Source organism: Dermochelys coriacea, chromosome 5 (assembly GCF_009764565.3).
Source record: "Dermochelys coriacea isolate rDerCor1 chromosome 5, rDerCor1.pri.v4, whole genome shotgun sequence".
Classification (NCBI taxonomy): Eukaryota; Metazoa; Chordata; order Testudines; family Dermochelyidae; genus Dermochelys; species Dermochelys coriacea.
In genome coordinates, this window is record NC_050072.1 from 131,592,302 (window position 1) to 131,605,595 (window position 13,294).

General features: G+C 36.1%; 1 protein-coding gene across 1 annotated transcript in view; it reads left to right on the top strand.

Annotated features, from left to right (window-relative positions):
• HOOK3 (hook microtubule tethering protein 3) overlaps nucleotides 1–13,294 on the top strand; it is a 128,147-nt gene that overhangs the window by 41,907 nt on the left and 72,946 nt on the right. The window contains 4 exon segments of the mRNA XM_043514600.1: nucleotides 109–159; nucleotides 3,756–3,888; nucleotides 5,415–5,482; nucleotides 11,845–11,907. Of these exon segments, the coding sequence (XP_043370535.1) occupies nucleotides 109–159; nucleotides 3,756–3,888; nucleotides 5,415–5,482; nucleotides 11,845–11,907 (315 nt within the window).

The window sequence follows — 13,294 nt, forward strand, 5'->3', positions numbered from 1 at the left end:
CAATTTTATAAACTTCAGTCCCCAATTAGTTTGTAAAATTAGAGGTTCTACTGTATTTTAAATTTAGTGGCTTTTTATATTTTAATTTCTCTCTCTTCCATCAAACAGATAAGCAATCTGAAGAAAATTTTAAAAGGAATACTGGATTATAATCATGAGGTAAGAACTATTTCTCAGTGCTCTATACAGACCTTTCCTTTTGCTGAATATATTCATTATGCTTGTTGAACATGTTACAGAATATTGTTTTGTTTAGCATTAGATCCAAATATATCACATGTGCTCAGCACCCAGCAGCTCCCATTGGAGCTGAGCTCTTTCAAAAAAATCTGACCCTTTCCTCATGAAATGAAATTAATTTTTCTAAATAGCTATTCTGTATCTTATCCTCCCTTCCATACTCTTTAAACCTATTCTACCAAAATAAATGAACTCATCATGGACTATCCTTGAGTACTAGACTGCTCCAAAGCTTTATTGCATGCTTCATCAAATATTCCACTAAGGAACAAACCCAGCTTCCAAATTGTGTTTGAAAATAAAACCACTAATATTCTTAAGCATCTTGACATGAAAATAGTTGATGCCCTTGGTGACTCCATATTGGAGTTGAATGCATAAAAAATAAAGCTTGTCTGTCTGTCTTTCTCCTCTGCTCCTAGTAAAGACTGTCGCTTTCATTTTTTCTATGGGGAAAATACTCAATTGAGGTGGGGAGAGAGGAGTTCTCTAACAGTCCAAAATTAAAACTTTTAATGATCTACTATTGTGGCATGTTGTTCTATGGGGAATCTCTTGTGCTGCTTGCCTCCAAGACTGCACTCCATGGGAAGGAAAACAAGATATATTTATTCTCTGCTATGTGCTGAGGTAGCTGGTGCAGTAAGAATGCAGTGAAACAGGCACATTATGAGATACTCCAAGCACTTGTTTTCTGTCTGAACAATATAAATATTCTGGAGAGGAGGAAGATAATACATTTGCTAAGACTTTTGGGGAGGGGGCAACATTTTCAAAAATGTTAGACTCCCAAATTCAAACTTAATAAATAGACTGATTTTTCAGAAGTTCTGAGTATCACATGAAAGTTAGCTCATGTTAAAGTCTCAGGAGTGTAGGAATTCAGAACTCTGACATTTCTGAGCAAACATGCCAAGTCCTGTTAGCTGCTCAGAATGAATCTATCAGACAGACATGCATACGTTTTTCTTCGGAATTGTTTATCTGCTATGTAACAACCCCATATGGATCCTTTTCCATGCCCTGCACATACACTGCTTGCTACCTTCACTTGTCAATCTGGGTTTAAAAGAATCTTCTCTTACACTTCATTTGGCAGATATTTCTTTCATGGTCACGTTGAAGGAAGAGCAGTTAGTCCACAGTCTCTGGGTTTGTGAGAGCTTGATGCATTATAAAAGTTCCTTATATCCTAGAATACCAATGTTGTATTTACAAAATGATGTCAACTCCTTTTTAAGCCACTAAGTATGTGTAAGTTTAAGTTTCTGACATGGTAAATTTATTTTAGAAAGTCAGTGACTTGAATTCAGAAAATGACTGAGCTTCAAGCTTTAGTGACTCATTCATTAAGTACAAAATTCTTCAAAGATAAGATGCATCTGTGAAACATCCCAGATTGCTTCCAAAAGTGCATGGTGATGAAGATCCACTTACATTTGTCAGGTGTCCTGCCTACTTTTTTCTCATCTGAGTGCACATCCTGGCAAAGTCCTTCTGCACAAGCTAGATGTGAAAAGATTAGGCTTTTACTTAGCATAGACAAAAGCCTTGGAGAATTAGAGCACTTTTTTTGTTTCATTTTACAGTAACTCAATAGTTTATGGAGTATCCAAGGGGATTCTAATGGCTGTCATAAAGCATCCTGCACTATTATAGCCTCTCAGGAGAACAAGTTGATGGTTCTGTCCAGGACCCTGTGTACTTTATCATCTCCAGAGAAGTTGCCATAGACTATTCCTCTTCCCAGAGAATTCTGCTGTAAAATCTAAGCTTCCGCTATCTTCCTTAAAGTTTCTAGTATTTGTGCAAAGAAGACTTTTCAGCTGTCAGAGTCCAAACCAATATGGTGGTGGTTTCCTGAGGCTGCTAAATCCTTAAATAGCTACGACTTGTTCCTTTTTCATCTCGGTGGGGTAACGACACTGGCGCCTAATTTTAACATACCATTTTGACAGCAATATCCAGCTAACATGTTTGTTTCACAATCCCAAACCCATGTCCTCATAGTGCCAAATGACATATCTCCTACCCAGCTTCCCTAAGAGCATCTACAAAGCAATATAAAAATCTGCATCACATTTTAAAGGTTGGGGCAATGTCAAAATTGGATATCAAAATAACCATTCAAGAAATACTGTATTGATTATATTATTCATTTTCTGTTTTATTTAATAAAAATATTCTTTTTTCAATTTACCTGAGTCTGCTGCAGAATTCACATTCTAGGTCACTGGAGTGACAGAAAAACGAGGGAGCCTTGCCAAAGAATTTAGGTCCAGTTTGCCACATAGTACTTGGGCATTAGTCATGTTAATGCCCATTCTTTGGGCAAGACTTCTAAGGCAGCAAATCTCTGTTGTTGTCTTTTTAAAACAACTTGATTTGCAGGACAGTCGTGTAGTATTCTTATACATACATTTGCTAGATACTATTGTGTAAATATCTTTTCCAAAGCTATTTTTTGGCTTAAAAAATCAGCAAATAAATTACACATTCCTTTCACAGTCACTCTTTTTTCCTCTGTTTGCATGTTTGATCTGTTAAATTGACTGTTTTTTTTCTATCTGCAATTTATGTGCTAAAAGTTTGACTCATCCCAATTTTCATAGTAATATTTTCAACTCTTACAAAGCTTTTTCTGATCTAGCAGAACTGCTTAATTCTCCCAACTAATGCTCATTAATGTGTAAATCCTTCTAAATTGTAAATTGGCTTACAATAATTGTATGTCAGGTATGATTCTCTTCTCTTTCAGCGTCTTTCCATTCTTTCTCCCTGCTTCTATGTCAAGCATTTTTTTCCTTTTATGACCACCTTTATGCTATTCAGATTGTCTTGTACCATTTCAGACTGTTTCCACAGACTGAAAACCAGTTGTCTTACATCTCGGACTTGCTAAATATCTTTTGTACCAGGCCTGTAAAACTGCTAGACCAAGGGATTAGTGACAATTTTACAGTCTTTTGTTTTGTCATCCATCAGGGCTAGACACACACATTATATTTTTGGAATTTTAGCTTTCCACTTCTGTGATTTACAGCTTATTTCCCAGATGCAATTAAATTATTCTGTCTGATGACATATTTTTGTATCCTGAAGAATTCTTTATTTGAATTGTAGAAAACAACTTTTTTTTTTTTTTTTTTTTAAAGTCCATCAGACAGGTACTGTTGGTCAGCTGTCTTTTCAACTTCCTCATGTTACTGCTTCTTTGCTGGCCTTTCCCAACCTGGAAGAACAGATCTGTAGTGATGAGAGTAGTTTATTGTTGATATTAGTTGAGACAGCCTTCTCTGGATTCTCTGAAATGCTGGTTGTATCAAATTATGTAGATGGAATTTGTATTGTAGAATCCTGTCCAAAGGTAAGTGGGATGAGGTTATCCAATTTATTTCACTTGAGACTCGAAGTTAGGTTTGAAAACTTTGCCAGAGATGGAAGGTGAGTTCTTTCTACTGCTTTTTGCCTTATCTACATATTTTGATACATATGTATGTTATGTCTTTGTGCAGATTTTAGGGCAGCAGATTAATGACTTTACCCTTCCTGATGTTAACCTGATTGGAGAGCACTCAGATGTTGCAGAGCTTGGAAGAATGCTTCAGCTTATTTTGGGATGTGCTGTGAATTGCGAGCAGAAGCAAGGTAATCAATTTCAAATGTACATTATTCTCTCTGTGTAGTTAATGCAAGTCAGACTTGCTATATAAATGATGTGGAGAAAATGGTGTGTCTGGGATTATCATCAGAAGGACAATTTATTTTTCTGTGGATCATGACTTCATTTTGTCTTATTGATGATGGTTGACATCATGTTACAAGCTTCACTTGAGTTTGCAAGCTGGAACTGTGGAGCTGGTTATGTATGCTTCTGATGTATATATTTCCTTTTGGTTCCATGAATAGAAATGAAAAATAGCTTCACAGATGAAAATTACTGAACCCAGCTTTTAGTTATTAATTATTGTGGGAAGGCTCAGTTGCAGATTCTTATCTGGGTAATTACAAATTCATAGACAAGATACACATTGCACACAAAAAGAATGGTTATGATATAGGTTTGGGAGCCATGTGCTATAGGATCTGGATTCTGTTCCCAACTCTGACACTTGCTCCCACCTTGGGCACAAGATTTAAAACTCTCTGGCCTTGTCTACTCTTGAGAATTTGCTACCCACTCAGTGGTTTCCCAGCATGCCGGTCTCACACCTCATATCCATCAACAAATGAGTCCTTAGCAGGTATACATACAGCTCTTTACTATAAAATCAGCTGATATTGGAACTTACAAATATGAAATTCAGGAAGAGGAAAAACAGAGGGCATATATTCAGGAAAATACACGAAGACAAGAGTAGGGTCTCTGACCAGATTTACAAGGTACACAAAATGAGTCGCTATTGAAATGTAGGATGAGAATTCTGAAAATCATGGAAGGGCAGGACCTTTTCCTGTATCATGCCCTGGTCTTTCTGTCTGGGGGGAAAAAAGGGAGCTGCAAGTGGAGGACAGACAATTCCAGTGGGAATTACTGAATTGGCATTTAAAGACAAAAATGATTACTTTGACCCAACTGTTAATCATTTTACCACAGCTGCCTATTGCCAGTATCAGTCAGGACAATAGTAGTTAATGTAGTAACTTAACTTACAAGCTTTCCACAGCTACTCCACCCATGGGAAAGAACATAGAAAGGAAAATGTGTATCCAGACAAGATGCCCTTGCAACAGGCATAACTGTATTATCCCTGTTCTTGTACATAATTTGAAGTTTTTGATACTGCAACTGGCCTACAAGCTTGTTTGTATTACAACTGAGTACTTTGCACATTGGTGATGATTTTCTTAAATATCAATATTAGAATATATACTGCTTGGTCCTGAAATGACGAGAGTTTTTGAAAATGTCTCCATCTTTCACTTGGCCTGCCACCATATATATGCACATGCATGGACCTTCAGAAATGTCTTACAAGCCTTGCATCATCACTTGGAAGTTTAGCGTTTTGTTACTGTGCTCCTGGGTTTATTGGGGTGGAGTCTGGACACAAGTCCCAGAAATGGCACCTGCATAATTTGCAGGAGAGAGGTGACTATTTACCTCTTTGTTCTGTTTGACTGTCTTAAGTTTAAGTGTAAATAATGACATGCGAGAATGTTCTTGTTTTCAGAGTACATCCAGACCATCATGATGATGGAGGAGTCTGTTCAACATGTTGTCATGACAGCTATTCAGGAGGTATGCTGAAGTGTCCATAATATGTAACAATACAGCTTTTCAGTTCAGTACCGGAATATACTTTTTCTCAGTTTTGCTAACTTCAGTAGAAAAAAAAGTAATTAATAGCAGAGGCATGGAATGTAACATTTATAAAGTTAGAATAAGGAATGTTTTCCTCTTTTGATTAGGGAAAACAGAGTTTTGCTAATCAAGTCTTATTTATATAATAGAATTCAGGCAAATTCCCACTTTTCTTTAAATCTAGAAGATTAAACTTCTAGATATTGATACAGGGCTCCCCTTCCTTTACCTTTCCTTTCCTATGGCTCCTAACAACACACTATATTTTGTTGTGTAAGTAGCAAAACAAGTACTGTAGAATGTCGTTCATTTGTACCTAGTAACGAGGAGACTCATCGAATTACTGAATTTTGTAAATGGGCAAGTAAGTGAACAAATGCATTAAAAAGAGGAAAACGCATTGCAAAATATAGTTTCTATTTTGTTAGCTATAGTCTAGTTTTTAGTTTTAATTATTCCTGATAATACTTCATAGTAGTCAATAAATGTACTATAATATATTTTGTAAAAATAACATCATTTTAGTAACATGAGACCTCACGAGAGCATTTGTTCCTAAAGCTGAGAAGTGGGGAAAGACCACCTTTTTTGGTAAGCTTGGCAATGTTTAGTTTAGATCAGCAAGTTGACTATATACAGTTTTTTTTAAGGAATGATTTCACAATCTTGCTTTAACTGATGAGTCATGCTGAGACACTAGATGGAAGCATAGCAGAAAGGAAGCAAGTACAGTGAAATCTGTTGTTAATGGCTGCCATTACTTCTTCCAAGTTTTGGCTGTTGAAACAGGTGCCTGCCTAATACAGGGATACTCAGCTCAGTAGGACTTCTGTGCCTTAGTTCTGGGTCTTGCCTATGGGGCTTTAGCTAATAGTGCCTTAGCTGAGGCCCAACACTATAAAGCACTTTTCGGATTCAGGTGGAGCAACTTCCCTTCAAACCACTTTAGTAGCTCAACCTCACTGACATAAAAGCAGCTGAGTGGCCTCTTGTGTGACCAGAAACAGGTTTCATGGATGGTTTGTAACTCAGGACAATTAATGTGAGAGAGACAGGAAATCTAAAAGGGGCAGAGATTTTGCTGACCTCCAAAGCAAATGGTTTCTTGGCACATGCTCCACAAGAAGGCAAAAGTTCACTAAGGTCTTTGCCAATATGTCTTTTGTTCCCAATCCATAACTGATGATCAGTTTAACTGATATTAATATAATTGATCAGTTTTGCATGTTAGCAAAAATCACCATGTTTAAGCATCTAATTTCACTTAGATCTTGATAAATCAGCAGTTGAATACTATGCTGTCTTCAGTGTGATAAATTCAGATTTGTCTACCCAGTATATAAAATGTTTTTTTTCCTACAGTTCCCAAAAAGGGAAATAAATGACACAGAGCCAAAGGTTGCTCAAGTCTTCATCATGACTTGTCTCTGCAATCCGTAGTCTAGGAGTCATATGCACTGTTTGAAGACCCATGGAACCATGTAGAGTACTAAAACTGATAGGGGGCAAGCACACTTGCTTCTCAGATTTAGCATAATGGAAATGAGGGTAAAAAAAAACCAAACCCATTCCCCTAGATTATCTTTCATTCCCTGTCCTTCCCTTAGCCAGTGCTGTCAAGCAGTCAGTTTCTGGTTTCCTGACCACTTGGATTTTTTTGGCAGTTTTTGTGCATGTCTCTCTCCTTTTATCTGTCTCCCTCCCCCATTTGTTTTGAAAGGATTTTTTTATAGCTGTCTTTTATTGATCCCCGGTTTTTAGTAACACTTCCCACTCTGCTACAGTGGACAAAAAATAAGTTTGTATTCAGGAGATGTTTCTTAATCTAATAAGATATCCATATTAATAATCATGCCCATTGTTTAATGGCTTAATGAAGCATTTGTCCAGCGGTTATGAAGCTTGTTCAGTATTTGTGCCCTGTGCCAAGAAAAAAGTGACACCAAAGGCTGAGGGCTCTCCTTTGGAGAGGTCTTTGAAACTCAGTTGATCAAAAGAGCTCCTTTCCAAGTAATACTCCAGATCGAAGTGGCTTGACTCTATCATTCAAAGAGTTTAGAAGACTAAGGAATTCAGAACCAAATGGAGAGTTCTGAGATGCTTATTCAAAAATCTTCAGATCCTTCTCAGAGTCAAGAGTTCAGATCCCAGGAAAATCTTCAGAGCTGCAATCTCCGTCTTTGGAGAAAAACATAGCTCTTTGAAAGTTTCTATTGCAGAGCTGGATGGGCAACAGACTTCTAAAGTCAGATAGAGAGTTATTGCCAAAGAATTGTGTTCTTATTTTGCCTCAAGCAAGTAGCCTCTATGGGTCCTAGAAAGTTCAAAAGGTTTAGGGTCGTCTTGGATCCAGGACATTCAGAACTTTTTCATGGTCTGGTGGACTGCTTGGAACAGACCTCTGCAGAGGGATTTGAGTGACTCAGGTATGTGAAGGAGTCACCAAACGAAGTCCTGATACGATGGCCATGTAGACAGGTGAGAAATGTAGGTATTGCATACCTACATCATCCAAGCATTGCAAAACACTTTCCATGCAGTTAGACTGTCTTAAGTATTAGTTACATAAAAAGACCTGTTAAATAAATATCTACTGTATTGCATAGTTTATTTTTCTACTTCAGTTAAATGTATGCAAATGCTTATAGATGATACTTTATTAATTTATACATAATAAGTAATACTGCTCATGGAAACATGTTTCACACCCCAGCAGAACTGGCTCATCTATCACCTGTAATAGCCTATACCTACGGTGGTATTTTTTTTCACACTGCAAAATGGTAATTTCACATGTGAAATTTTGTACAAGAAAATGAATTTAAAAGAATCTTCATTTTATTTGAATTTCCTGTGCTTTCGAACAACTGTATACTTTGATTATCAGAATTTTTTAAGTAAAACCCCAAGCTAAAAAATAAATGGAAAATCTTTGTTTCTTCAGGTAGATTCTGATACATTTCAAACACCTTATAAACCAGGTATAAACCAAACAGTACCTTGATAGTCTGTTCATTTCAGTGGAGCTGAATTCATGTGTTTCCAGCATTGAGATTCTAAGGCCCCTGCAAATATTCATGCATACAAGTAGTTCCATTGAACTCATAAGTTTGCAGGATGGGGGCCGAAGTGTGTGGTTTTCAAAGCAATGAAAAACCTAGTATAAAGTTTTTCAGTTTCACATTTTACACATGATTTTTCATGGCAAACAAAAATTTAACATTTCCCGTTAAATCTATTCCTGTGACAATACAACTTTGCAATTGCTTCATAATGCATCTGGCAAATTATGCTGTTCTTTTCCCAAGTCTCGTATATAAATAGTCATTTGGAAGGTTGAGAGCTCTTTACCAATAAATAGGAAAAAAACATCCATTTCCTAATAACTAAACGTAGAGACTTTATAACAAGTTCCTTTTCCCCTTCAGTAAGCGTGTCCACCAGATCATCAAAATAGGGTCATGCTCTTTACTGCAGAGTACTTGAGGCAGTTTCAAACCTGTCTGAGGTTGCATAGCAAGAAGGACTTGCTCCTTAGATTGGTCCCAAAATGTTGTTTTCACAGAGATAGCAAATATCAGTTTTCCTGTGTTTCAGCCTAATTATTTTATAGGTTCATTGTGTCTTCAGTCAAAACTATTCTTTGTAGAAGCTGCTTTATGGAGTAATCAGTGATGGTGGAAAAAGTCAAAAGTCATACCATACTAGAAGTTGTAGAAGATGTTAGATACACCATTGGGTCTCTTGAAAATAAAAAAATCTCCAGAAAACAGAGATCTTAGTCTGACAAAGGGAAATAAAATTAGCATGCCCCTTATATATAATGCAACAGCAGTATCAAACATCTTCATGTTATAACATAATAAAGTAAGCTGCAGATTACAGCTGCAGAATAGAGAGAGAACAAGTTGTGTATGATAAATAAGAATCAAGTGCATGTTTCTAGGGCATTCATGCACACATCTCATGATAATCTTAGTTGCCAACCTTGTATCCATGACAACACTAATAACTCAGCCCTCATGAGCAAACCAGTTAAAATTGGATAAAGGTTTTAATAACACGTAGCATATTTATTTTTGTAATGCTGCTTGTCATAACTGTGGGCATGAAAAAGATGTAATTAGAATAATAAAAGGAATGCCAGATATTTTCTATAAAAATAAAATATAAACTGATTAAATGAATTTGTAGTCCAGATTATTTCGCCTGTGCTTTTAAGATCTGGGATCTGTTATCTCTCATTTTACCAAAGAATAGGTTAATTGGGGGAAAATATTAGAGGTTTCTGTAGGCTGAATCATGAATGATGGGTTGAAATGAAAGCTCAAATCATATAATTCTTAGTAAAGCATTTTATATAGCTTCTTGTGAAGTCTTATAAAAATCAAATAGTCTTGGTTAGGGATGCTATCATGTGAGACTGGAAACTAATGACTGGTCTGTTATGATGGATGGCATCTGGTCAGGGAAGATGGCTTAAGTGGGCACCACAAGGGTCAGTGTTGGGTTCAGTCTTAACATCGTCATTAATGATCTGGAAGAGAATATAAACAGCCACTAAAAAAATCAGGTGATTGGAAGGTGGTGTGAATGCCTCTGAGGAGAAAGGGAATAATACTAAGGGGCCTAGCAAGGTTAGAAATTATTGGCAGGGGACTACAAAGTGATATTCAACTTCAAAAACTAGGCAATAAATTAGATACGAGTTCACAACGATATGGTTTGTGACAATGAAAAAGGCCATTAACTTGGCATTGCAGAAACACCAGATCACAGCACAGGGACTTTATAATCCCTCTTCATAAGAATTTGGGCTCTATAGATGGAATGTTTCATTTCTGAGCAGCTTGTCACCAGAAGGTTGCAGATAAACTGGAAGGAATTTAGTGAAGAGCAACAAAAATGGTCAAGGACTGGAGGGACTTTGGAGATAAGATTGACTATGCCTAAATATTTATAGGTTGGCTAAATGACAGCTAGAGAGTGGGGTGTAAAAGTGTACAAATATGTGAATGGCATGAATGTTGAGGATGGGGAGCAATTTGTTACTGTATATTGTAATGTAACCAGAAGTTATGGGATGGCATTTAATCAAAAGAAAACTGAGTGCTAGATAGCAGAAGAAATTATGACAATGAGTTGTGTAACTACAGAGTGGTCATCAACAGAATGTAGTGGAAGTGGGCTGTGGAGAGTTTTTTAACCCCAGGCTGGATGAAGCATGAGGAATTACACTGAAGGGAACAGTCTTGAATTGGAATCAGGATTGGTTAGATGTATGGTTAGATTGGTTAGTCCTTTTCATTTCTAATTTCTATTATTCATGTAATAGAAAAAACTTACCAAAAAATGAATATGTTCTAATAATCCCCAAAACAAGCAGTACAAACCTGTAATACTTGTTTTGGGGTTAATTACAACATAACTAATTATTTTTATCTGTATATTACTAGTATGTATCTCAGTCTTAACTTCTGTCTTAAAATAGTTTTTTTTTCCCCTCAGTCTGGGAATTTCCTTTTGCACTATTTTTATATTTGAATTCCCCTCTAGTCATTTTGATATTGTAAAAGATTGGTTGCGTGTTCAGAAAGAGGATTTATTTTCTTATCTGCTAATTTTTTCCTCTGGAGAAGCATCTCAGCCAATCTGGAGCCTCGTTAGAAATCTATAACTAAGAAAGATATGATTCGCTCTTTCCACCAACCCTAAAAAATCCACAGGTTGTTTCTCCAAATAATATAGTTCAGTTAATATATCATGCAAGTTGTAGTGTTTCAGTTTTGAAAATATGGGCTCTTAATCTAGGAATTGCAAACAAGTCAGGAGGGAGAGTCATCATCTGCCTCCCCCCCCCTTTTTTTATAATTAAATGGGAGGAGCAGGGACCCCAGATTTTTTTGTTTTGGTGTTACATGGGGTTAAAGTATGAAAAAGGTTAGAGTGAAATTTCCGGAGTAGATCTTTACTGCCATATGGATTGCTGCCAGTATTCTGCAAAAAGCATTCTGAGCTTTTTGTGATGGATGATAGGCAGGCATGCTTTTACAGAGAGAAATGTACCAGATAAGATTTTTTTTTTTTCATATTCCTTTAGAGTGTTTGTCCTGCAGATTTATAATTCTCTCTGTGTATACCATACATAAAAATGTTATGTGAAAACTTAAGGCTTTATCTTCAGAACAAACCTTCCTTAAATTTAAGATTGATCTGGATTTTTTTAATAAATGAAAATTTAGCTTTTAATATACAAATAAATCTTTTGCTTTTTCTAATCCAGTGTAATCTAATTGCAGTTGATGAGTAAAGAATCTCCAGTCTCTGTTGGAAATGATGCTTACGTTGACCTTGATCGTCAGGTACCTAAGACCAGATGTTTCTTTTTCTTTAATCATAGGAAATCAGTGTGCAGTCAGTCTGGTATATGGTATGTTGTAAGCAGGCTGCCTCATCATCATCTTCTTCTCTTTTTTTGAAAGTCATTTGGGAAAATTCAAACAAAGTAACACACATTCAAAGTTTAAATGTAATATTTTTTCTTTGTTAAAGTACGATTTTTTTAAAAAAGTCAGTTAATCAAAAGTTGCAATTACATATATTTATCTGTGGCTTATGTCCATCAGTAGTACGTGCTACATTTAAACAAATAAATAAGTAAATAAAAGAACATTGGTATATATAATTCTGAATGTGATAGTTCACAATGCATGTGCAGAACATAAATATTTATCTGGAAAATAAAATTCATTATAAGCATTATGAATAGTTTGTAGCTATCATGCTCAAAACTGGCATTATTTCTGACATAGCAAAAAGTTAAGACCTCACAAGTCACAGGATAATCAGGAAGAAACTAAATAGAATTAGTAACATTTATTAGCTGTAGACAAAACTTTTTTGCCCTAGCCAACTCTCTCTTTGAAGTCAATAGAAAGATATCACTTGGCTTTAGTGGGTTAGATCAGGCTCAAATATCCTTGTGGCAGTCCTGGGAACTGTTGTGAGTTTCCTACTTACAGAAATTTTGGGAAAATTCCTCAGTGGCTGAAGTATTTGTGAAAAATGCTGGACCAAATGTACATCAGCTATTGTGTGCGCATTTTGAGAGCACATTCTGTCATTTGCGTTGTGTTTCTACAGCCTCAACCACAGTCCCTAAAATGGTAGAAGTATAATCTGGAGAATGGTACTGTGCTTAATGAATCATTATATTGTAAGTTATCTGTGTGGCCATACATACTGTCTAAGAGATGGAGTTCATTTTTATATGTCAGCTGTCCCTTATAAACCTGAAAAATGAAAAGGATGCCATTCTCTACAGTAGATTGGATTGTAGAGAAAAGTAGGAGGCCCTTGTAAGGCTTCTAAGAATTCTTGACATGTATTCCAAAAATACATAGTGTCTTTGTGCTTGCTTCTCAGACTGATTTTCTTTGCATGTACTTAATTTTACAATCCTAGAGAAACTTGGAACCATAAATCTTTCCGTTATTATAAAGTCCTTTAGAGACATAACTGAATAAATGCAAACGTATATATTAAATGTCATTCAGATTTAGACTTTTCCTCTACCACAGCAATTGTTTCCCTTTTGTGCTGCAAAAGTAGTGTACCCAGAGGCTAGAGAGGTTTTACCTTAATTGTCTATTCCTTGTAATCCATCTCCCAGTCCTTTGTGTATTTGCAAACATAGTGAAAACTGAAACTATTCACTCTTTGTAAAGAAAAGTGGTGTTGACAATTTTT